At 45.4% G+C, this 26,430-nt stretch overlaps 1 protein-coding gene across 11 annotated transcripts in view; it reads left to right on the forward strand.

Moving 5' to 3' along the window:
- NCOR2 (nuclear receptor corepressor 2) overlaps nt 1–26,430 on the forward strand; it is a 1,213,077-nt gene that overhangs the window by 159,434 nt on the left and 1,027,213 nt on the right. For all 11 annotated transcript variants that reach the window (XM_085635706.1, XM_085635715.1, XM_085635711.1 and 8 more), the window contains exon 2: nt 6,791–7,004. In XM_085635706.1, the coding sequence (XP_085491832.1) occupies nt 6,900–7,004 (105 nt within the window). In that variant the 5' untranslated portion in view covers nt 6,791–6,899. The remainder of the gene's footprint in view (nt 1–6,790; nt 7,005–26,430) is intronic.

Genomic DNA, 26,430 nt, shown 5'->3' on the forward strand with positions numbered 1-26,430 from the left:
CTCCCCAATTTTATTATTTTTCTAAAATGGACAATTAAAAATAAAATCTGTGGTGCAGGAAGTGGTGTAAAATACTTATTTAGCCCACTTTATGCCCTGAATTCAAGTCGAGTGCAAATTCATGTGCAAATTGAGCACTTGGTAAAGGCAGATTGCATAAAGTTTAGTTAGTAGGTACCAGGGCCCATATCATAGATAGGGTGCACTTTCTTGTTTCTGCATACTCCCGTTGCACCCCTAGGGCACTATGTGTAACACAGTCCCACGTGCACAATTTGCACCCCATTCTGAGTCTCGGACCTTGGAATGGAGGTTTACGCAATTTGTTCTTGTTTCCTCTCGATTAAAGTTCACAAAATGGTAAACCGTGCTGTTTTCCTGCCTCGTTTCCACCACATTTGACCTGGTGAAATTCAGTGGGCAAGTGTGTGCAGTTTTTGCAAAGGGTGCAATCCCTTTTTGTGAACTGAAAACTACTAGTACAGAATTTACGTTTTTTTGGGGCCACACCGGGGTGGTCTGTGGTCTTGCAAAGGAACTTTGCTCTGGTCACAGAATTCCTCTTCGACTTGCAGTATTGTTATAACACACTTTATTCTATATATTGCAATTATTAAAAGTTATTTTTCTGTGGTACGTTGCATGTGAGGTTGCTGTTAACTAGGATGCTATATATATATATATATAATATAATTATTTATTTATTTATTTTCTGGCTCGCCACCCAACTGTTTTGTTTGCTACCTGCCCTTGGCTGTATGAATAACACCATGTCTGTTGCATGAGCCCTGGCGTGTCTGCTTGTAAAACAGTTGCGTTATCTGATGGGGCAGACCTGCGGTCCAGAGGCCACTTCCTCTTTCCAGTGGCTTTCGTATGACAAACCGCTGAGTCCTCACTGAGAGGTCACGAACATCCCGAGGCCTACATTCTTCAGGGCTCAGACGCGTCCTGTTCTGAGGTTGGTCTGCAAGCGGAGTCCTCACTGAGAGGTCATGAACAACCTGAGGCCTACCTTCTTCAGGGCTGAGACGCTTCCTGCTGCGCTGAAGAAGGCCTGCAAGCGGAGTCCTCACTGAGAGGTCACAAACATCCTGCGGTGTACCTTCTTCAGGGCTGAGACGCTTCCTGCTGCGCTGAAGAAGGCCTGCAAGCGGAGTCCTCACTGAGAGGTCACAAACATCCTGCGGTCTACCTTCTTCAGGGCTGAGACGCTTCCTGCTGCGCTGAAGAAGGCCTGCAAAGAGCCAGCATTCTATTGGCAGCGACTAGTGGGGCAAAGTTCGCCGAGCTCAAGCCGGTGTTTCACTTCCTCCTCTCCGGCTTTGTTTCGAAGTTACAAAGGCATGTCGCGCTGCTCTTCCACATCTGTGCCGGCATGTGGTGCTTCAAGAGGTAGTATGTTGCGTTTACTGAAGTTGGGTGGATAGCACATATCACAATAATGTTTTAGGCCTCCAAGTGGTGTGTGCAGTGTCAATTCTACAATAAGGCAATTGTAGGCACTGTCCTCCGTGTAGGGTGGGTAAAATCATTTTCACTGTCGCTGGGGGACTCACTTATACATGGTGTCACTTACTCATGTAGCCACTCACTCGTTGGATTCAGGAGGTCTGGAGCAATCCTTCTTGTGTGTATTAAAATAAACTGTATTTGCTCTACCACTTTGCTGGTAAGTCTTTGGTTCCTCAACCATTATGTGTAGGTGTCTGTGGTGATAAGGTAGCTCAGCCGGTTGACCACCTGCTGCTGGGAGCTGTGCGCCACCTGCTAGTAATGTGCTTGAATTTTGGCGGGATTGATTCAGCCTTTTGTGCTTCATTCAGAGGACGAAAAAAATGGGTATTGTTGACCGAGGACAGTAATAATAACAATATGAATTTACAGTGCTTCAAAACTGTAGTGCCCCGGGTGCCGGGTGACACGTATGAACGTGTAGGTAGGCCCATGCTCTTAATAGGAGACAAACAACTACTTATCCCAGGATGCAAAGTAGTGAATACAAATCTGTTTGAAGGCATCACCGTAAGCGAGGGGCAATGCAGAAATGATGCATTTGCGCGCGTGGAATGCACTCATTGTCCTCCTTTTGTGGTGCACTGTAGACTGAAGATGAAAGGCTGAGCCGGCCCTGCTGTGAGCCAGTGCGTGCCAATCACAGAGGTGTGGCGTGCTCACATGGGACGTGACCGCTCAGCGGCTGAGGCGGAGGCTGGAAACCTCGAGGGAGATAAGCTTCTGTGCTTACAGACTTGCTTCGTCTGCAAAATTGAAAGGTTTTTTTTATTTGTAGTTTTAATACTGCGGTTAGTGTGCGCTCCCAGTGCTGGCACGGAAGTGAGCTGAAACACAGGGATGGCACAATTTGCTCAACGCGTGAGGGGTATAATTTAGTTTCACTTGTGGTGAGGCAACCACTTTTAGGACGTTTCAGCTCTTATCTGCCCCGCTCATGGTGGGCCTGCTGCGGCCCATGTGAGCCCCCGCCTGCTGGGAATGCCCTTATTACGCCAGGTTTGAGTACCCCATATTGTCTCGTAGTTGTCGAGAGGGCTGTGCTGAAGGCCGTCTACATGGAACATGGGGCACCAGCTGGAAATGTGAGCGATCCCTCCTATTATTGAGACCGATTCGGGATCCAGCCTGCCCCGGTGCGATTTCTGAACCTGGCCTCGGTGCAGCCGTCCTAGACCGGATCCTGTCCAGCAGCACCTGTGGAGCAGCGGCATCCAGGGGCGAGGAAGGCATCTTAGTCCCGGCGGAGCCCAGCCCGGCTGGGAACAGGCGGGAGCCGAACAACCTGTTGCCTTTGCCATCAAGGACACAAAGGTGTGCGGCTTGTCGTCACTTCCCACAAGTGCTTAAGCGATCAACTGTGATCTGGAGACAAGTGTTTTACTTTCCAAAGCGTTGTAGTAAAGTGACGCACATGCAATGTAAGAATGTCAGCTGTATCTAAACATGGGGGCAATCACACCAATAACCATTTACATCGCACTTGTAATACGTATTTATCATCACCCAAAGGAACCCTCCAGGAACGCTTAGAGGTAACCCTCTTTTACAATGTTCGCTAAGAAAGACTGATCATGTTTTCACAAACTATTTTGAATATTGAAGGAATTTCAAGTTTACAATCTTGATCGATGTAGTTTCAGCGCCTCTGCCATGTCATGAGCGCACACAGTCAGCCTCCTATGCCACTGCCAAAGGTAACCTGTGCTCAGAAAATACACACCGTCCTAGCACAAAGGGCATCATGCATGTTTAGCCTCAGCTGTCTGCCTACAGGCATGACACTGGTCTTTACGTGCCTCCTTCTCTTCTCCATCCCCTTCCTACTTCTATAAGCACCAAATGTATCTCCCCTGCCCCTCCCCCTTGTTTCACACCTCTCTCTGGTGCTCCCTAAGGGACTCCGAGACCTTCTTCCTTTGATGTACAAAAGGACCCTTCCTGCACCTCTCGTTTTCTCCAGCTTTCTCTCCCCCTCCTATACATCATAACCAGGGTTTTTTTTGGCCTCTTATTTTCTCCAACCTTCTCTTTCCCCTTTCGAGGTCCGCAAGGGTCTTTTCTTGGCCCCTTAATGTCTGTCACTTTCTCTCACCCTTTTATTGGGCATCACACGGATCTTCGATTGCCACTTATTTTTTTTTTAACCTCCTCTCTCACCCTTAGGGACTTCCCAAGGGTCTTTCATTAGCACTTTATTTTCTCTAACCTTCCCAAACCCCTCCTGGGGCATCACAGTGGTCTTTCCTTAAGCCCTTCCTGTTCTATGCATTAGCTCCAAGTGGCATAACGTGTGCCTTTTGGCACCTCATTTTATTTGAACTTTGTCCTGCCATGTGGGACATCACAGGGGCCGCCCGCCTGCCCACCTTTTTATCTCTTTCTAAGATATTTCCCTTGCCACAGTTCTCTCTCTTTCCAGGTATTCTGCTGTTGTGCACATTGATGTCAGTCTGTCTGTTCTATTCTCCTCTTGTGGAGTTCTTCAGAATCGCAGCCATCTGTGTTCACACTCCTCCTAATCTGTCTTCTGTCATGGAACACCTTCCTCCTCAGGGATCTAGACAGCTTCTTCCCTCACCCCCTCCAGATCTTGGTTTAGTTCTCGTCTGGCAGAAAGGCCTTCAACATCTACCTAGAGAACCACAGCCCCTCTCTGGAGAAAGTGCAGTTTAATGACCGAGCAGCTGTACTGACCGTACTAAGCTTTTGAGAATCCGTCATGATGAGAGCCAAGTAAGGTAACCCCACAACTGATGGGATAGAAGGGAGAGCAGGTCAGAACATCTGCACAAGTCTGTGACCAGCCTACAGGCCACAGTGCCACATTTCAGGCCTGCGCTTGCATAAGTCGCATACGTCGTGATGAGCGTAGGGCTGAGGAAACAACAAATGAGCTGGGTAGTCGGAGAGCACGGGATGTGAAGGGAGAAACGGCACACAAGAGAAGGGGCGAGAGCTAAAAAACACATGTTCTTCGTTAAAAGCGTTAAAAGCAAAGATAAAAAAAAATACAAGGAATGGAAAGAAAACCATTGAATAAAAAGAAGCAAGCAAATGAGATTGACAAGAAAGCCAGCCAATACTAAGCGGTGGGCTGACCCAAAGTCCGCCGTAAGTACTGGTGCTATCCACAAGAGGGCGTTTGGCAGCAGAGAGCTAAGGCTGTCAGATGAGCCTGAACACAAGACCGAATGAAGGAACGACTCCACTGATGGTGAAGGATCTTGGGGGGGCTTTGGGGGAGGGCAGCGAATACGCAAAACATGTATTTTAAATGCACATACATCTGAAGTTATTGTTTAGGTGAAAACATTCAGCAAGTAATAATTGTTATTTTTTTACAATGCAGTTTTTACAGTGAAACTATGATATGCCACGGTTTAACTATGAGAGCTGCGTGGGTTTCTGGGACTGTAAAGTCTTTTGACGGGAGTGGGAAGACCAGGGATTCATCAAGGACGAGGAACTGTCTGTGGGCCGCCCTAGTGCCCGCCACTGCACCGAGGTTGCCCGATTGTTCTTTTAGTAGAGCTGTATGTGCAAAGTAGATTCTACTGTGTGTTACCCTCTTACCAAGTTTATGTGGCAAGTGTGAAGAAGACCGAATCCTCGCAGACCATGTAGAGTATTTCATGTCTTTCTAAACACAGACCAGGTTTCCTATGTGGACCAATGTAATGGGGAACTTATTCGTAATTCATAGATTTGAGAAGAAATGTGCAACTGTCAATTTCACTTGCGCCCTTCTATCCTGGGGCTCAGTGGCATAGCCAGGGTGGGGGCGGTCTGCATGAGATTTGGTGGTGGTAGTCCCTCCCCCCCTCTGTTACCTGCGCCCATCGCAGGGCGGCACACGCAGGAACCCGTCCCCCCCGCCACCCTCCGATTCCTACCCGCAGCCGTCGCAGAGTGGCAAACCCAGGTCTAGCTACGCCACTGCTGGAGCTTTGTCACTCCAATAAAAAACAAGCACTGGAAATGCTAAATATTCTGGTTTTAAAGGAATGTTGTATGGTAATGTGAAGCCTTACAAGTATATATCACAGGAATGGATATGTATTTGAGTGGAAGTAAAGAACTGTAATATATTATTGGTGTAAGTTAAAAGGTCAGGTGACAGTTGCACTGTCACGCCATACCTAAACATTAATTCATGTTAATGACTGCCCTCCTCCCATCTGTGCTGCTGTCGGAGAATAACAACATGAATTATCTAGTTTTCTAAGACACTTTACTAACATTACAAGGTCACGTGTGCCCCTGAAAGTTCAAGCTCAGGCAGCTGGATAAATGCACAAATGATCACAGCTATGTGGAAGCCAAGCACTTTTGTTGTGGAAGCACACAACTTCTGCCCAATTAAAACATGTACCTGGCTCCCAACATGTGGGCGGAGCCAAAGCCCCCTCAAGTGATGCTCACTTTGTCTGGCGACAGCCGTGCTGTAAAGCCAGACCGTAACAATACGGCGGAAACGGAACAGTAGATAAGGCGAAGTGCTGCAATTTCCAGTGGTGTTATGAGGAATAACCAAGACCATTTGTTAAGAAATATATGACTCTGTTATATGAAAAGCTTACATAAAGAAGTGAAGATACCTAAAGTGATTTCCCAAATATCCAGATGTGTCCAAACGCAAGGGTCTGGTGGCTCATTGGTGAAAGCAATACAAACCATAATGTGTGAATACAATGGGGGGAAAAAATATTTATTTTATGGACTTTGAGGGGGAGGATAAACTATAACCAATTCTTCGGACCCGTTTTTTACTCGGGCTGTTCTGGCTTGGAGCTTTCTCAAGAAGTATTCTACCATCCTATTTAGGCCATTTAAACATTCAGTCGAAAGGACAAGTAAATGTTGTCCGTTTCATTGCAGTAAGTCACATAAGGTGAGCAAGAAGTCGAATTGCAATGGTTTGATTAATGTATCGCAAATAATGCAACATCGCAGTGATGGAAAACAAAAGGCAATAGTTGATTAAGATGAACCCCTTCTTGGTGACAGTCATAAGTCCCAGAAAGTTGTAGGGTGAGTAGGTTTACTTGGTAGTATAATAGGTAGAGAAAGTGTCCAACTTCAGTGCCCGGCTCTTTCTTCGCTGTTTGTGTGTATGTAAATGCAAGCAATAGAAATAAAGTGTGCATTGGCTGATTTTCAGACAGGGGTCATTGAAATTTAGAATATAACCTAGATTTGAGATGTAAATCTCAATTTTTTGCAATAGCTTTGGCCCGTGAGTAACATTCTCTCCGTTTCTGTTTACTTGCAGATGCCGTGCAGTGAGCAAAGCAGCTGAATCATGAATCAGATTGCTGGGATTACTAAGCTCCTCGCCAACATTTAGAAGAAGGAAACGCCTCGCTACAGCGGTCGCCACCATGTCGGGTTCCACACAGCCCGCCACGCAGAGCCGGCGTGCCGCTGAGACGCGCTACCCTCCACATGCTATGTCATACCCAATCCAGTTACCCCGATCGCATGCGGTAAGCATGAGCTCCTCAGTAAATTTCATTGCATAACTCATAGAGAGGTTGGGCCCTTGTTAACAGGAACAGTTCGTATAATCCTCCTCACCTTTCTAAAAACAATTGTATTTCTATTAATGACCTGCAAAACCACTTGATCTCATCTTCCTTGGAATCTCCCTCAACAAGTGCTACCTCTGTGCTGTAAGGTGCCCTTTGCAAGTTGCATCCTCCTTACGCTTGGTCAGTGACGTCCTTAAAGTTAGTCCAGCATTGAAGATTTCTCTCTTTGACAAGCCTTTGGTCTGCTCCTCTGTTGATATCAGACTGTGTCTGCCTTCTAATATTTGTCTCTTACCTACGCTGATTACAATACTCGTTGTTTTTATTAACCCTAGGCGTATTTCGCGAATTAGCGCTATGCGTAGCTAAGCAAAGTGCACTTCGCACTACGCGAGCTACGCGTAGCACTTCGCGAACTGCATAGTACCCTGTTCGCACTGTGCAAGATGCCGTTTTCAATGATTGCACAGTGCGGACAAGCATCCGGCACTGTGCAATCATTGAAAACGGCATCTTGCACAGTGCGAGCTGTAGTTTTCAGCCGCTCGAGTAGATTTTTACTCGAGCTGCAGCTTTCTCAACGCGGACTGGTAGTTTCTCATCGCGAGAATCTCACCGGGAGGTTTATTTTCCACGCTCGCGATCGGCAACTTGATGTTGCTGATCGCGAACAAAGAAAAAGTCTCGCCGGGATGTCCTTTTGCTTGCTCGCGGTCGCCAACTTGACGTTGAGGACCGCGAGCAAGCAAAAAAAGACCGCTGCACTATGCTACGCGTGTTTGCACTGTGCTACGTGTAATTCGCGTAGTGCGAAGTAGCGCAAACTACGCGAGCGTAGCGTAGTGCTTTGCCCAGGGTTAGTTTTTATTACACCACCCTTTAAAGTGACTTGAAGCGATCTCTAGGCTGCCCAGCGCAAGACAGACACCATTAGTAAAATCAGGTAAATCTTTGCCTACCCAGAGTGCTTTAAATGAGCAGGTGCTGTCTGGTAAGGAGTACCTGCAGTTCTTTGTTTCCATTTAAAGCCCTGCCTACCCAGGCCCGTATGTTATGACCTTCACCCACTGGAAAGGTCAAAGCAGGGAAGCCCCACCCTGATCCTGGCAGTAGTAACTTAGCTCAGAGGACTTCCAATAAACTTTCTCCTTCACATACAGTATCCTCCCCTCCCCCCCACACACACACAACAGGCCCCTCCTAGCTGCCTGTGGGGCAGACAGAGTGTTACTTGCATAAATCTGTTCAACTCTGTCTGGCACCTCTTTGCAATCCACAAAGTTTGAAGCTTTCTCCAGCTGGGTTTCCTGATCTCTGGCTGTGAAAATAGTTGAAGTTTCAACTTGGATCGTAAACGCCGATAGATGTGTCCCAGGTGGGAGCTAAAACTCCGGGAAGGCAGCTGGGTAATGGATGCTGGAAGGCATGAATGCTAGCGTGACGCATACGTTCCTCACCAGCCGGTGAGCAAAGCATTCTGGGAAGATATCGATGGCATGATAGACTGAACTTCAGCAGATCTCGCACGAGAGCAGGGGGTGGAGATCTTGTCTCCAGATATATGACTGAATCCAGCGTACAAGCACCCTGCTGTCTGTGAAGCTAGCCCCGGGGGAGGCCGACTGGCCGCCAGAGAATGTTGAGATTTCTTAGCAGGGTGCTGCTGCACCTGGAGGGTTAGTAGGGCTGGGGTGGTATCAGTTGAGTGTCCAGCTGTGCTCTAGCCCTGCTGTCTGACATGTCACTGATGCTTCCCCCAGGCATACCTGCCTTCCAGAGACACCGCTCTGGCCTTCTTGCACATTTCCTAGCATCACTAGAGACACGTGTGACACAAACATGGTGTTCATCGCATGGTGTACACTGTGAAAACCCAGCGACGCAAGGGCAGAGTCAAACCGCTGCCTTGCAGTCCATGAACCATTTTTAGTTCCGGCTATGGTTTGGGAAGCGTTATTGACTCCTAAATACAGCATCAGTCTAGGTTCACGAACTAGGTAAGATCCGACTTCACATCGAAGTCCATTTTCAGATTACATTTCTGGTGGCATTGGGGCGTTTCCACCCATTCTGGGGTGTACCATCCTGCTCTCCAGGACTGACCTGTGACCAGCCTGCCCATACATACATGTCAAAGGTTTCTGCAGTGTGTGAGCCATGGCCGTACAGTCCCGCTTCGAGAATCACACAATGGTGGTGGGCGTGTGCCTTTAACAGCACCTATGTACGAATTTTACAGAATTCACAGGTTTTATTTCTTTAATAACTGAAGAGGTACTGAAATGAAGTTCACCAAACCACAAACATTGTCTGTTCTGATGAACCCTCTCTGGTGATGCCAAGTTTGGTGTAAATCTGTGCAGCAGGCTTTGCTGTAGTGGAGCGCACACTTTAACATGAGGATTTCACAGGCACTCCACCAAAAGCCATTCTTTGAATACCATTTGACCAGGGGCGTGAGACAAACTCTTTCAGCCCCCATGAAGAACGTGGCGAGTGGACCCGGAGATGCCCATTTCCACAAATAGTCATAGGCCTTAAGCTGAATTACAGGCCCCTGAAGGATGTGCCCTATTCGCCGCGGGGCTGCAAAGGCTTGCGTTAAACCCTCTAGACCAGGTAGCAACTAATTGGGCACTAACTGTAACCCACAATGAATTGCCTCATGGGTGGTGCGCCCCCTTCAGGGCGCCCTCTGAAAGAGGGGGGAAAAGAGGTCCCATGGAAACTCTAGACCTCCCCCTGCAGGTGAGTGCTGTCAGTCATTGCACCTGTCTGCCGGGGGGAAATCGCTGCACCCTTTAAAGTGTAGGTCGGGTGTTGTCTGAACTATGACTGGCCGCGCGGGTGCTTCAAAGAGCCGTTCCACCTTTCGCTAACACGCTGCCTCCAGGGCAGGTGCAAATTCGTGTTTGCCCTGGGGGCAATGCATTATCTGTGATAGGGCCTACTGCCCATGTTGGCTCCTGGCGCACCCTCTCAAAGGTAAGCTATTGCACAAACAGGGATCACACTCTATCAATAAAATACCAGGTCTTGTGGGGAAGCTGCTCTTTCTCTCCTTTGCCTTTTCTGATCCTACCTCTCCTGGAGTTGGGGTTATGAAATCCTTTGACCTCTAAAGCTGTTCAGAACATAAATCTCCTAGTTACACCCCCCTTCGTGCTTTTGTATACTGTGCATTCTCCCAGCCTGTCAATTCACGTTGTGTTCATATGCACAGAATGAGGGGCTTGAGCTCACAAAGACCCTCTAGTCATGGGCGTGATCTCAGGTAGCGACTGATATGGGTGGAACGGGTGCGTTGATCTCATAGAGAGTCTTGTATCTGGTTAGCCATTAGATCAGACAGTGGCTGATGCAATAGATGGACATATCTTATGAACAACTGCAGATGCAGCCACAGAAAGTGTAGAATGATTGATCTCGGTCAGAACCCTGTATCCGGGGGAAGTATTAGTCAGGGTCTTACCGAGCCCCCAGACAGAGTCGCACCACGTGCTAGGATCATATTTCACCACCCAGCTGGAAGTGAGACTAATTCACTTCTTGAGTAGGGTGAATTTATTTGACAAGTAAATCCATTCCTCTGAATTTGTAATGGTCACGCCTGGTTCCTGACGGACGGGTGCCAGAGAATCATTGTTTTTTAGGTCTCGCCTGCCGACAGTGTCTGCACTGTCCGCAGGCAGGGGTATTGTTTACTGTAAGGGGCTTGGAGCCCACCCTCTGCCTATCATTCAGTGTCATCAGTGTCTCTCTTTTTGCTGCCTCCAGATTAGCCAGCGCCTGCCAGGCGTCACTTCCTTTTGTTGTGGAGCCTGGCCCTGCCACATCCTGTCCGCTTGAACCAATCCCAGGATCTGAGAGCAAGTGCTGTGGGAATGCTGAGCCCGCCTCCTCGATCCGACAGTATCCAGGGCACCCAGGCCGGCCGCCCCAAACCCACCCACTGCTCTCCCCTCTCATTGGCTCTCTCCATCTCCTGTGCATCAATAGGAACGCGGCAAAGATGGTCACAAGCAGGTGTCTGTGGGCGGTGTTTGCACCCTGCCACATCTCAGTGTATGTGTGTGTGTTTTGTTAATGCTCTGTACACTGTTGCTGCATGTTGCTTAGCTGTTTGTGGGTGGGGGAAGTGTACACTGTGCTATGTGTTAGCGAAGATTAGGAAAATCCTTTAGCAATGCAAAAGCCAAAATTCTTCACTTTGTCAATACTTGTGTTTCATTTCTTTTCTGGTATTTTTCGTTTTGATTTTCCTATCATAAATAATATTCAGCTGTCCTTATAAAACAAAATGTTGTACCCTAGCTTTTTACTTCAGAAATGCTATATACCACAGAAATGATGCGTTCAACGTAAAGCACAAGGTTACAGACGCAGGCCTCTAAGGGGTAAATAATGTCTTTAATATGTACTCAGTGAAATAAATCAGTCATAGGTTGCCAGTCGGTGTTCTCGAGAAGCCCTCCATCGCATAAATACCAACACTGCTCATTTAGAAGGGAGAATGTTTTGACCCAAATATGTTATTTTTCCACTTACATTTACTTTTTGCATTTTTTCACAAGTTTCTCGCTCTGGCTGTCTATTTACAAATAAAATTGTCAGTTCAAAAATCTCCCTTTTCGGGGTTTGTCGAGAAAAACATGCTTCAGAAGCCTGGCTTTTGCGTGAGAGTGCGCTGCTGCAAGAGAGGTAGTGTACCCAGGGCTGCTTGACATGGGAGCAGAGAACGGTAGCGCCTCACAACAAGAAATATGAGGGCCGGCGCTATTAAGCTTGGCGTGGGAGTAGGTGTTTACCGACCTGGCCTGTATTTTTAAGTCTAGGCTGGTGAAAATGTTGAGAAAAGCAGTGAAATCCAGAATTTTTACTCTGCTGAAACATAAACCTAAAACAGTGAACACATAATTAAATAATTTCTAAAGTATGTGAAAGCTGTCTAAGTCGTTTCAGGATGATTATTAGAGCAAACGGAAGGATAATTACCTCGTTAGAACATAATCCTGACAATTTGACACAAATTCTTTTTCACCCGCCAGGTCTTGGCTGTTCCAGAATAGAAAAACCTGAACAAATAGCTGGTATTTTTTTCTAAGAAAGGTGGCAAACCTAGATGTGGGGGAGCTCACATGACACCGGAAGTCTTGGAGGAGTTTCGGACTCCCCCCGCTGTTGCATAATGCACACTTGCCCTCTAGCACACTGATTGGTGGTGGGTCGAGGAGCCGGAATGTAGTCACGGTGGGGTGGCATGCAAGGGGCAATAAAGCCCAGGAAATAAGGAGGCTGCTTTCTTTGCCCCCGGGCGCTTCAGGAGCAGGCGGGCACCATTGTTATTTTTAGGAGCCATGTCTTTGGTAGGTGGAGTGGCGTAACACAACTTGAGGGGGCCTCCTGCAAAGTACTTGGAGTGGGGGGGGGGTCCCTTCCCCAGACCCAGTCATGAGCTCTCAGACCAGGGGCCCGCATCCCTGTACAGTGCCGGAAGGGGCCCCCCGTGGAGCTCGAGGGGCTCCCCGCACCATAGGGGCTGCGGGGGGGCTAATATTACGCCACTGGGTAGATAGCGGGTTAGCATTTTCCCAACCGATTAGCAACTATATATCTTGCAGCTTAGTATATTAAGGCCTTGCTTGAGTCACAGAGGGGTTGGTATTTTTGCGGGACACCGAGGAGGTGGGTGGCATGCTTCTGACCTGTACCATCAGCACGGGATGCCAAAAAAGGACGCAATGGAGTAACCGGGTCAGATTTGCCTTTGGGTGTCTTAATTGCGGATTCATCGACCTACAGTGGTTTGATACAAGTCACATCTCATTCATCGCCCATGATTGTTTGGTACAAGTCACATCTCATGATTGTTTGATACAAGTCACATCTCATTCATCGCCCATGATTGTTTGGTACAAGTCACATCTTATGATTGTTTGGTATAAGTCACATCTCATTCATCGCCCATGATTATTTGGTACAAGTCACATCTCATTCATCGCCCATGATTGTTTGGTACAAGTCACATCTCATGATTGTTTGATACTAGTCACATCTCATTCATCGCCCATGATTGTTTGGTACAAGTCACATCTCATGATTGTTTGATACAAGTCGCATCTCATTCATCGCCCATGATTGTTTGGTACAAGTCACATCTCATGATTGTTTGATCCAAGTCACATCTCATGATTGTTTGATACAAGTCACATCTCATTCATCGCCCATGATTGTTTGGTACAAGTCACATCTCATGATTGTTTGATACAAGTCACATCTCATTCATTGCCCATGATTGTTTGATACAAGTCACATCTCATTCATCGCCCATGATTGTTTGATACAAGTCACATCTCATTCATTGCCCATGATTGTTTGGTACAAGTCACATCTCATGATTGTTTGATACAAGTCACATCTCATTCATCGCCCATGATTGTTTGATACAGGTCACATTGATGACCAGTACGCATCTTGTATGATCTCTTCTTGGTGACGAGGCTCTACTCACCACCTGCAGGATTACTAAATGTTTAACTTGAATAAATTCTAATGCCTTTTGTTATTGTGTTAGTATCTCATTGTACATAATGCAACTGGTGTGAGAGTGTACGTGTTTGCATATGTGCACATGCGCACAGATGCATGTCCCTTGTTGCCTGGTTCAAGCAGAACTTTTGGATTAAAAAATGACCATGGTTGATAAATCACTAGTTAAGATGTTTAAAGTGCTGTTGAGTCGTTGCTGGGTCTGTGACCGGCCAATCGTGGGCTCTGATTCGTCACCCTTCACTGAAGATTAAGACATCACTTCCAGAAACCCTTTTCTTTGGAACTCACATCTGCTTCCGAGAACTTGTCTATTTCCTATGACAGGCACGCAAGGTTTAGAAGGGGGAGCGGAGTTATAGCTGTGGATTCTTCGTTTTTGTAGCTGGTTCTAATCCACCCTGAAGAAGAATGTTTTCTTTGGATTTGATTTATCTGCACACACATGATTCCTATTAATTTGGTGTATCCAGAACGTTTCGCCAACTCTTGCTTTCTGTCAGCAAGGGCATGCAGAAGTTTTCAGCGCCGTAGGCGTAGTAATGTGGCGCCACCCACAATCTCTGGCCAGTACCCAAACCCCTGTAAATTGTGGCACAATATGGACAGGATATTGTGGCACGAATTGTGACACACGTTAACCGTTCCTGTTGAATCTCTTTACTAGTGGCATCTAAGGGGTCTCCGGGTACCCCTTGCAGCAGACCAGGTCTGGGATTCCAAAATGGCAGTACTGTGCATCATTGGCCTACTTGCGTACCCACAGCTGAAATTGAGGAGAGGATCTTTGGCAGACAAATGGTATCTTTGGGGCTTTATTTCAGAAATGCAGGACCTGGTTGATGATCTCAAGAAACAAGGGTTCACCAAATTGGTGGCTAGCCCCACGCATGGAGCTGCCCTGAACGTCCACATCTCCTCTTCTCCCCAACCACCCATACCTGTATCAATGAATACTTCTCTTCTAACCTGTATCTGCTTCTCCTGAGGGAAGCTGGGCCAAAAGCCACTCCACTGATCTTCGATTCTGGGACGGCAAAGTACAGAAATACGAACAATGTGCAGACCACTCTCTTGTACATAGCTTCCCAGATGTCGACCCATCTGTGTATCAATCCTCTGCAGAGATAAGGGCACAAACACAGCTACATCACTCCCTGAAGAATGTTCCCTCAAACTCAAGAAACTAGGATGGGCTAAAACCTCTGATACTCCAGAGCACCTCCACTGCAATCAACCTGGCCCACCACACCATGCCTCTTCGGAGTCTACGGCACGCCTGTGAAATCGGAGGAAGGCCTTGCTGTGGGGCAAGTAATTCCTTCCAAACCGTACCAAGTCGATTAAACTGGAGGCCAACTTCTCAAATCTTAATTCGGTCTCAAGCCAGGTGCGCACTGAGACCAATCTTCTGTCTTTGTGTGCACGATGAAGAAGTCCAAGTCTTGAGAAAGATACTATTGATTGTCGTACATACGCAATACTTCCATCCTCGTGTGTCTCTACCAAGATCCATGGAATTTGCACCATATCTCGGACTGCTACGCTGATATTTAGCAATGGCTGGGACTCATGCTTGGAAACGCACCGTGTGCAGCCAGCTGTTGGACCTGTGCAGAGTCAACATCTGTATGGAGACGAGGGAAATGTCTCTCCTCTTTGGTCCTTGTTCTGGCCAAAATGCTCCCGGCACACCAGCAGTGAGCGCTCTGAACTCACCTTCAGGCAGAGGGAGAGCGACAATAGGAATTAAATATTTTTTATATTGATATCAAATAAGTAGTTATTAATACCTACTACTGCAGTTTTACAATTTTTAACAATTGTGAATACTAGGTGTTACTATTGCCCAATTAAATGGTTCTCAGAATAAGGAAACACTGGGCGGGTGACCTGGAAGCCTCCTCAGATGCGAGCCCTTGACTCACAGATCCATCTTGCTGCATTTTATCACGAATCAGTAAATAACTGACAGTAATAAAATCAAGCTATATACATGCAGGGTATGGAGCCCAACGCCTGACCATGCCTATGCTCTACCTCGTACTCCGAAGCAGCAACTTGTTACTAAATTAAGAAATAAATTCTCAAAGGCCAGGCCTAACCTGCTAACATTGGGGTCTCCACCAATGGTCCACATAGCTGGAGCCATGTAAAATGTTCGGTGAAATCTACAAAATGCATTTATACATCACGTTCAAGCAGCCTGAAGGCAGATCACAGGACTTTAAACAAAATATCTCAGCATGGAAAACCCAATGCGGTAACCAGCAAAGTGGACTGTGATCGTAAGTAAGGCTCCCCGTTTTCCATTTTTACAGATAAAAACAATGTGTTTTCTGTCGACATTTATTTTTAAAAGTGGATAAATACAGAAAATGGTGCTTCTTTTAAGTGACTCTGCGTGCTGTCTTTCATGAGTTGTAGGCCAGCTGCTGAGCCGATGGACAGCACGGGAAATAAAGAACAGGATGAAATTTCTTTAAATAATGGCATAGGTCAACACACATTTGTGGTATAATGCTAAGATTTAGTGGATGTATTGCCACTTAATATTTGGCAGCTTAAATAGCGACATACATCAAAGAACGAATGTGTCTCTATCAGTTAAATAAATATGGAAATGTACAGTTTTACTACATCATTTATAAACAAAACATAAAATAAATATGGGTAAATGCAGAAAAAATGGCCCAAAAATAAATATGGGTAAATACCGATGGAAATGTTAAAAAATAAACACCATAAAACCGGGAGCCCTAATCATAAAACATACCATCAAGCGACCTGCAGAGCTGTTCAAAGCTGCCAGTTGAGTGAATACCATAAACCGGGCACCTCCCGCTCACACTTCTTCATATATCACACTTCTAAGTAGTGTGTCCCATAACACGATAACTACACCTTAATTGACATATACATACCTCCAACATAAAATCAAAACAAACACAAAACAAACTTTCAACCATACGTCGTACAAGGTGTAGCGTGCTACTAATGTAGGCAAGCGCTTCAGCACCCCAATAAAGGTGCAAAGCGCTATATAAATGTTACAATGCAAAACCTAGTCTGTGGTTATCCCTAAAATCTGGCCTGGGTTTGTCCCCTGTTGATCGACGTTGGACAGGCCAGTGCTGAGACACAGAACAGATGTGTTGTCCTTGAAAGCTGGTCTTGCAAGCACGCTGCAGGGTGGCGGGAAGACGGCAGCCGGCTTTGAAGGCCGGCCTTTCATTTTGATAGCTGCTGCTTGAAAGATAAGCGGTTTCCGTGCGTGATGAGACAGCCGATCTCCGAGATGGAAACTCCTGCAAATATTGACACAGCCTGCCTTTCTCCCGCCCAGGCTCGGCTCTGCTTTCAATTACTCGGCCTTGACTTTGGAGGGGGTTTCTGGCGCTTCCTATTTTTACAGTCACTCTGGCGTTGGGTAATAAAAAACTGAAACGCTCAAGAGGCAGGCGGGGGAGGAAGACACTGCTTTAAAATAGACTCGTGAGAAATGTCATTTATAACGGTTTAATTTCATGCCCTATCCAGCACTTCGTATTACGCAAAATGTCACAGATTTTATGCCCTTTTGCCACGTCGCGGAATTGAGATGTCAGTCACTGGAAAATCCGATTGCGGAAGCAGAGAACAATGCGAATGAGCAGAGCGCACGCGGCTGGTTTGTGCTTCACACACGATCGTGTTCTATTTTTTATAGCCCCTGCCAGAAAGGCAGCCTTGTGTCGAAAATGGACGCTAGGATGCACATTTCGCGAGAAAAAAATAGTGCAAAATACTAAGCCAGCAATTCGTGTAATAAAGTGTTACTTTCGCATTCGGTGTTGGGCGTTACGTGTAATTCCTACGTAGGCTTTTCCCCCCAAGCCTATTTTAAAACTGACTGGAGAGAAAGGCATATACAAGAGCGAGAGAGAGATGCGAGAAAATCCATTCCGTAAATAGAGACGGTGTGGAAATACATGCACGAAGCAGTCCTATAAATAGTTATGTTTACGGATTTATTTTATCAGAGGTATTTTTTGGAGGTAGACCTAATCCGGGTGATCACACAGCAGTTCAGTATTCTGTTTTTCTGCACGGGTTAGTTTGTGATTGCAGGGCGGGGGAGGGCGTTGCAACAGGGGTGTTCCGAGGGCAGGAGGGTGCCCAGCCCATTGGAAATGGGGTGAGCACTAAAAGTCATAACTTTCTTTTCATCCCATACCATCCCCACTTGCTTCTTCTCACCATATTTTCCTGCTAAAAAAAGCTGCTCTGTGTAAAAATTCGGAAAACGCCCTAGAACCCCATATTTTCAGATCTGTAAAGAAATGTTTCCTCCAAACGCAAAAAATAACTTTGGATACAAAGTAAAAATACAACTGTTTAAATGTGGAAATATGGCCCATTTTCGCCATGTTTTCTCCAGGAGTATGTTTAGGGGCGTACGTTTGGAATTCTGCGACTTGCTTATATTACACGGCACCCTCCTTTAGCTACAGCGAAACCCAGAAATTGGTTAAATCTATGCACCTCACAAGCATAAGAGTGTTTTTTGTGTCTCAATGGTTACTCTAATTGCAATTCCCTTTTCAGTTAATTACAAAACAAAGGTCACACGTGGGTTTATTGATGTAAATTGCCTGGAAACTGCACCCAATTAAATGCTACGGAGCTCAACTTCATCTGCAGAATTCGGAGGTCGTAAACACCACTCAACAAGCGCCTCGTAACATTTTACCGACAACGCCTGTATTTAAGGTCTGGCTTGACAGCGCACTATTTGTCGAGCTACTGTAACCTGTACTTTAAACTACAGAGTGGGCCTTGGCCCCGCCCAGCTGAGTGCTGCTCTCTGACCATGTCCAATTGGCTAGAAAATCGCCTGGGTCACTTTGGGGACTGGAAGCTAATGCTCACCGGATAGTAAGACACACTATTTTGAGAGATGTGAATTGAGAGTGGTGCACACAAGATAGGAGTCTTTACCCTACACTCCTGAGACGAGACCCCTCGATGGGAGCCCTGTACAAGCAGAGCAAACCTTGGGCACACACCAAATTACAAAAAACGTTTGAGTTCCTGTTCCGTACAGTAACAACTGTTAATTCATACAGTAACAGGACAATAAAGTATTGCTTCATATGAATAATGCAAACATCCAAATATTTGACGTCAGCAGAGATCTTTTATTTGCAGATCTTGTTCGCTGTTCACGTAGCCAACACATGTTTTGTCGATTTAGGGACTTCTTCAGGGCTGTTAGTAATACTACAGGGTCCATCTGTAGGCACGATAAGTCCACATAAGAAGTAGTACTGCCATACCATTCGGGTAGATGCTAATGGATATTCAACTGGTCATCAATGGAACTTAACTTGTAGTCCTCGTAGTTAAGTATACAAGAGGAAGGAATATCCAACAGCAATGTGCTTATATCCTCCGATATATCGAAATCAGTGTTTAGTAAATTCAGATAATCTCAGCGTAAATTAGTAATGTCCTATAACTTTGTTCACGTAAGGAGCAGTTTAAGGTAAATTGTGGCGGTCCCTGTGGGTATAGGACAGGACGGCACGGGGTCCGAGTACGGTCCCTCAAGGTTTCTTATCGTGGCATGATCCCACGGTGTTCGGCACCACAGAGGGATCATGCCGCGATAAGAAGCCTTGAGGGACTGTACTCCGACCCCCTGCCGTCCTGTCCTATACCCACAGCGCTTACTACCCCTGACAAGGTGTTGAGGTGCTTTTTTGGCGAGTAGCACCATACTCCGGAACGTAGTTAGACTATAGCAAGGTTGTAGGGGAAAAGTTCAAGATGAAAAATTGTGTTTATTGTGACTTGTGTGAGGGGACCCTGTAGATAATTCCTGAGTGTTTAGCTCCCACTAGATTGGTCATCTGGGCAGTTGTATGCATCGCCTTCGGACACGAGCCAGCAACACACAAATGACCAGACATTCTGTGCTTCCCCTTATGGCTTTTTATCTGCTTATGTAAGAATTTTAAGTTATTCCCACACTTTTTTCGGTTTTGTATTCTTTTCCTGTGATTTCATCTGAGTAGTTCCATTCCAAGGATTTTTTTTCTTCCCCAAAGTAAAGTAACGGTTTGCTGTTCGTGCGCTCCCTTTTCCCTAACACCAAGGCTTTTTTGTGGCCTTCGTGGCAATGTGATGCTTTCTTGAGGCCTTTTACAGCGGAGCTCTAAGCCAGAAGCTGTGGTAGTCCTAACGTGGCACTTGTCTGACATCTAGATCAAAAGTTGCCTGATGTTGCTCTTGTGAAGACATTGGGTCCAAGGTCCTCTGACATCATCAGCTGTGCTTCTTTTATGACCTTCTGATGTCACACCAGGAGAACAGCTACACGTCTAGCAGGGACTTGCGCAAAACCGGAGACTCATATTATGAACTTTGACAGTGTGTAAGCGGGTAGGGTCCAAGCTGAAGTGGTCACACTGGACAGCTATGAATTCCCCTGTTCTTCTGAAAGCTCTATTTAACCCGGGAAGATGAAGGGGTCTTTATATTAACCATGGGAAGGGGATAGTGTTACTGCTTTTGGTCACTCTGCGCCTACAAAATGTAAAATATTTGTAACCTTACATTCCCAAAGATGTTAGGTTCCCATGTTGTCAGATGTAAGATCTGTACCAGACTACAAAGGCACTAGGATTCCTGGGCTGGGGATGTGGGAGGAGGGGCACTGGAGGTTGGGCAGTCTGCCCTTCCTTTTGGAGTCTGTGGTTTCTCATGCTGTGTTAAGTGCTGCCTGGAGCAGTGAATGTCAGCCTTTGCTTGACAGTGCGGTAATTGATGTCAATACGAGGCTGACCCTCCCGTGATTCAAGGTGAGAGGCCTTACCAGAGGAGGGTAACAGTGAGAGGCAGCCCCAGGGACCTTGGAGAGCATGTCTGTCTCACTGCACCGGAAGCAGCACGTGGAAAGGGATCCGGGCTCCTCCGTTATGACCAAGGTCTGGATTAGAATGGATTACAAATGTACAATTACTCACTCCTGGCTCTGGCAGCTTGCTGGACGCATTTCAGCTGTAAACCAGGTCCCTTAACTGCAGACTGAGAGGTTGAACTGGGCTCGCGTGTCTTCTAAAACACATTTCATTATGGCCGCCTCTTTCCAGATGTAAGAGTGGGCATGGGAATAAGTGGATGGCTTTTTTTTGTGGGTCTCCATGATTGGGGGAGGTGGTAGCCATACGACACAATCCAAGACTACAACTCCCATAATGCATTAGACGGTCACAAAATCCCAGGACTGGAATGCATGTCCCTGATAAACATAGAGTAAGAATGCACCCCCAAGACACATTTATAGGTCAACGGCTTGTAACTAGTTCCCAAAGTGGTGCTGATGTGTTAGGAGTTCTGCAATACTTATCTTAATAAAACAGAATGTTCACATCAGAATCATTTTTTTTTTTTTATTCTCTCTTGGGGTCACACTTCTGCGCTTTCTAAGAACTGCTAATAAGGAAGGTTAAGGGGCCTCAACATCATGATCCTTGGGTTGGAAAGATGGCCTGCAGAGAAGGCAACGGTGGGATTCCATCGGTGATCAATGGATCTCTTAATGTCAGTGGTGATGGTTAAGGTTACTGAGCCACTGAGTAACTTGCACCCTCGCCATGCACTGATTATATATACCCTCACATATGACATCACTCATGACGTTCAATGACATCATTGATAACATCGCTGATGACATCTGAAACAACATAATATATGACAACACTGAGCATGGGGGGGGGAGTTATATTTACATCATGGGTGGGATATAATTACTTCAGTTAACTACAACTGGTGAATGTCAGTGTATTTTGTAAAATATAAAATGCTATGTTGTGATATTTTCCCCTAACTAGAACGTCACTTTAACTTGTTTTTTCAGTGAATATACGTATATTTATATATATATATATTATTTTTTACGGAGTGAATCTAGCTCCTCTGTACTTATAGTTAATATTCCCAGAGATCGGAATTCTTCAGATTTTTGCTCAGTAATAACTGTCACCGTTTGATTAAAGTCCAGAAAACTATGCAGACCTTTTCTTTTTTCTACATTGGCTCATGATGTAAATAAAGTTTTGTGGTGATTAGTTAAGGGGGTGCAAAGATAAACGGGGGGGGGGGGTCTAAAAATAGTTTTTTCCACCAATACATTTTCCATAGATTTATTTTAGACTGACGTAACGACAAAATTGCTGGACGTATCTATATGAAATTTGGCAGGAATATAGATTATGGTGCGGCGTGTGGAAAGGGTCCTTTTTTTGTTACTTGATCTGATTTTATTCAGCTGTTTTTAGGTAATCAGGGACAAATCTTAGTAATAAATTGGGAAGTGGTATACCGTGGTACATGGTGAAGATGAAACGCAATACTATTGGTTAATCAAAGCTGTTGCAAAATAAAAAGACAACCAAATTGTTTAGACCACACGTTGTCTTTATTCTGTGTTTTAATGTGAAATGTATATTATGACTGCTTTTGTAATGTTTAAGACACGAGACAGTTTAGCAAGCTCTGTAGAGGTAGGGAAAATTATTTTCATTGGTTGTATATTTTTTTTTAAAAAAAGCTTACGATGTACTGCGGTACTTTCTCAAAAGTATCAAGAAACTGCTGCGGTACTATTGAAATGTAAAAAATAATGTACCCTTTCATTCTACATCACTTATAGCATGTTGAATTATAGCATTTATAACAACTCTCATGCCATCTGAAATGATATAATTTATGTGAAGAGTGTGCATGGTAGAGGGGCGAATTATAGTTAATTTAGTGTGGCTAGCGAGGGGACAACACACTACACACCACTCTACTCTGCGCCTCTGCATTCTACTCCCAGGCGCGGCCGGCACAGGTAAGAGCGGTGGGGTGGGGAAGTTGACAGATGGGATAGGTAAAATTAAATAAATATCTAACAGCACTTACCTTGCTCTCACTGCATCGCCGACTCGGCGATGCGGTGAGCGCAAAAGGTAAATGGTTTTCTTTATTTTTTACTTAATTTTACCCAGTCTGTTGACTTCCCCACCCCTGCCCCATTGCTTTTGCCTGTGCCAACCGTGCTTGTCTACATCACTCTACTCGGCACTACAGCACTCAGTGGCACTCTAATCTGCACCACTCTACTTCATGGCACTACAGTCAACACCACTGCACTCTTCAGTACGCCACTGTACACTGCACTCTGCTCTTCTCTATGCCACTGCACTGAGGTCTGCACCACTGCACTCAATGCTAAGTGTACTCTACAAAACTCTACTCTGCACCACTCTACGCCACTCGAGTGCGCACCACTCTACTCTACTGCACTCTACACTCTACGCTACTGCACTTTATGGCACTGCACTCTACACCAGTGCACTCTATGGCGCTCTATCCACTCCTGTCTATGCCACTCCACACAGTGCCACTCTACCCAACGTCAAACAGTGCTACTCTATGCCACTCTGCTCTATGCCACTCTACTCCACAAGAACTTATCAAGAAAGTACTGCGGTAGTATTGAAATGTAAAATATATGAGTTAATACCAATATAAACAACATTATACAATACCCAATAAAAAAAATTGAAATTCAATGTAAAAAACAGTTATGTAAGTTATAGTTAGGAAAACAACTTTGCACTACTCTACTGTGCACCACTATCCCACTGCACTCTACTCTGCACCATTCTATGCTATGTCACTGCACGCTACTCTGCACCACAGCACTCTATGCCATGCTACTCTGCACCACAGCACTCTATGCCACGCTCCTCTGCACCCATTTACCCTGCACTCTATTCTATACCACTGTATTGTTCACCATACCAAGCCACTCTAGTCTACTCCACACCACTCAATGGCATCTCACTCCAGTCTGTGCATATCTATGAGACGTTATTGAGAAAGTACTGTGGTACTATTGAAATGGAATATATATGAATTAGTACAAGAATAAACAACATTATATGATTACAAACCAATTTAAAAAACATGGAAATTCAATGAGAGAACCAAGGTTTAAAAAATAAGTTATAGTTAGGAAACCTACATTTATTATTTCTGTACAAAACCAACTTAAACTACACAAACCTTAAGAATTCTACGGTTATAGTCACTAGCCAGACTAAATGATCTATAACTTGGACTCCTACCATGCACAACGTTCTGAATAATTATGTTATTTGACACATCATGAGTGTTGCTTTGAATGATGTGATTTAATATGCTGTTTATTAAGTGATGGAACAAGAAAGGGTATAAGTAGAACATGGGGAAGGCGCACGGTATAGTTAATTTAGTGACGCTAGCGAGTTCACAACACGGTGTATGAGTTATAGTCAATTTTGTGTGTTCCGCAGATTTTAACCTTAAGGTAAAACTAAAACTTTCGATTTCTAAGGTTTATGTAGTTTAAGTTGGTTTTGTATAGAAATAATAAAGGAAGTTTTCCTAACTATAACTGATCTTAAACCTTTTTTTTAATTGAATTTTTATATATATATATATATATATATATATATATATATATATATATATATACTTGAAGATGAAGGATCACAAGAAAACAACAGCCAGCCAGGGCAAAAATCTGGATCCCAAAGGATACAATGAGTCACAAAGAAATAAAATATCCAAGAAAGAAGTGACTCAAACAGATAGATTCACCAAAGAACAAAAATATATTTCCACTACAACGTTTCAGCTTCCGCCTTCCTCAGGTAGTACAAGATGATCAAGGCTTCTGCCGAAACGCGTTGTGTAATAAACACTCTGACCTGAACTACGTTGTTGCTGTGCCTTTACTACTGAGAGCATACGAACACTTTTTGGAGTTTTCTTGGAATATTGGATTTACCGGTGTGCTTCGCCGGCATGTATGCCACCCTCCATGGGTCCCAGCACCCCAGAAGAAGCGTTGTCTAATTTTGGTATATATATATATATATATATATGAGAGATACTGTATAAATATTATATGTATATTATAAGCATGATATATATTTGTATACAAAAAAGTGAGGCAGGAGGGGAGGTAATAAGATGGTGCGGGAAGCAGGAATAAAGACACTGGGGAGCGGGGAAGAAGACCGTGAGAGAGAGAGTGAGAAAAGCAATGCCCTCCAATGGATTGCTGAAAGAAAAAGAAAAAACAGACCTTTCTTGTCAGCAGTGGAAGGATACAACTCAACCAGTTAGAACTGATGTAAAAGTAGAAATGCTCCTCAGGCGGGACAAACATAAGAATAGTGAGAAAATGACAGACTAAGGAGTAGGAAGCACACACAGAAAGCCATCCACTCAAGAACAAGGGGCTGGCTCAAAGCACACTCTTTGTATTAAAATGATCCCATCATAGCAGGAGTGGAAGGGTGCAACCAGAAATGAGGTGAAGAAGTAACATTTTTGGGGTGGGACAAACACAAGAGTGAGAAAAGCCACTGTGCAAGGAGTAGGGAAACTAAGATAAACAAGAAAACCATCCAGTCATGAGCAAGGAGCGGACTCAAACCCACACTATGTATTGTATAGTACACTAAAGCTGTGTGTAAGCGAGACCTAAAAATGAAACTACAAGGCCAAGAATGCAGTTTGCTGCTTTCTAAAAATATGGACTGACCGAAGACGTCAGACATTCCATGAGGCCTTTTGTCAGTTCTACTTATCCTAAAGGTCCAGAGAGAAGCAGAACTCTTAATTCCACAGTTGCCTGCCTCAGAATCTTATCCAGCCTGTTTCCCTTTGCATCCTGGTACGTGTAGTCCTGTGGTAATACTGCTATAAACGCGACTACGAGAAGCAGCATGCAGAGAACAAAGCTGAGCTGGGCGAGCTACCCGAGTACGACCTGGGAAACTTGAGAAGTCTGCTAAAGGTCATTGGGGACACGGGGTGTCTACAGTGGAGTCATGCCCTTCTTGATGTGGCTGGATAATTAGTCACATGTGGCTCTGCGCGAGCTGATTGGCCATAAAACAACATGTCCGCAATCAGGGGCCCTTTGTTGTTCCAGCACGAAAGCACGCCCACGCGCTTTGTGGAAGAATGTCATTAGCGTGCACGCCTGCTCTCCAGTGCCCGTAAGCTGCGAGTTGACCTTTCCTGACCTCATTATCCCTGGGCGTTCCAGATGCCGGGGCACGGCGGGGTGCCGCGGGTTTTATAGCGCACTTGTGGCCGAGCGGTATCTTTTAATGCGCGCGCACACACCCGTGAAGCTGAAAGGTCATCAGCACCGCTGCTAACAACTGGCTGGCAACATTAACATTTACAGGCAGCGGTGACGTGGCATTTTGTGTGGCCAACACAGATTTGAGCTGAGGGGTCCAGCGTCAGGCACTCAGTCCAAATCTGACCCGGGCTGGACTGTGGCCTGGGTGTCACGTAAACACGACACGTTGTAACTTGAAAGCTAATCCTCGCACTTCTCACGTTAGGTTGTTTCTCAGTGTGATCCTCGGCACAAGGACAGCTCTTCTGTAGTCCTAGGAGTTCATTTACCGCGCAGTGTGACCCGTTCTCTGGAACTACAATAGTCTAGGAGTGGAAGCATTGTGCCCTCGTGACAGTCATGTGGCAGGCGTTCTGCTACTACTAGCAGGCCTGCATGCATGCGTAGTGGAAAAGGAAAACTACAAGTAATAAATAGAATGCGAAGTCACGTGACCTATGTCTTTCAGCATCTTCCGTTTCCATCCAAGCCCGTTAACCTAAATAAATATTTCTAGGGTGTAACACTTAGTATTGTTGGATTTTTAATTCCACGTTCACAAACTTAATTATGTGTTTAAAAATCCCGGCATTCAAAGTGTGGTTGGTCGAA

The sequence above is a fragment of the Triturus cristatus genome, chromosome 11 (genome assembly GCF_964204655.1).
Source record: "Triturus cristatus chromosome 11, aTriCri1.1, whole genome shotgun sequence".
Classification (NCBI taxonomy): Eukaryota; Metazoa; Chordata; class Amphibia; order Caudata; family Salamandridae; genus Triturus; species Triturus cristatus.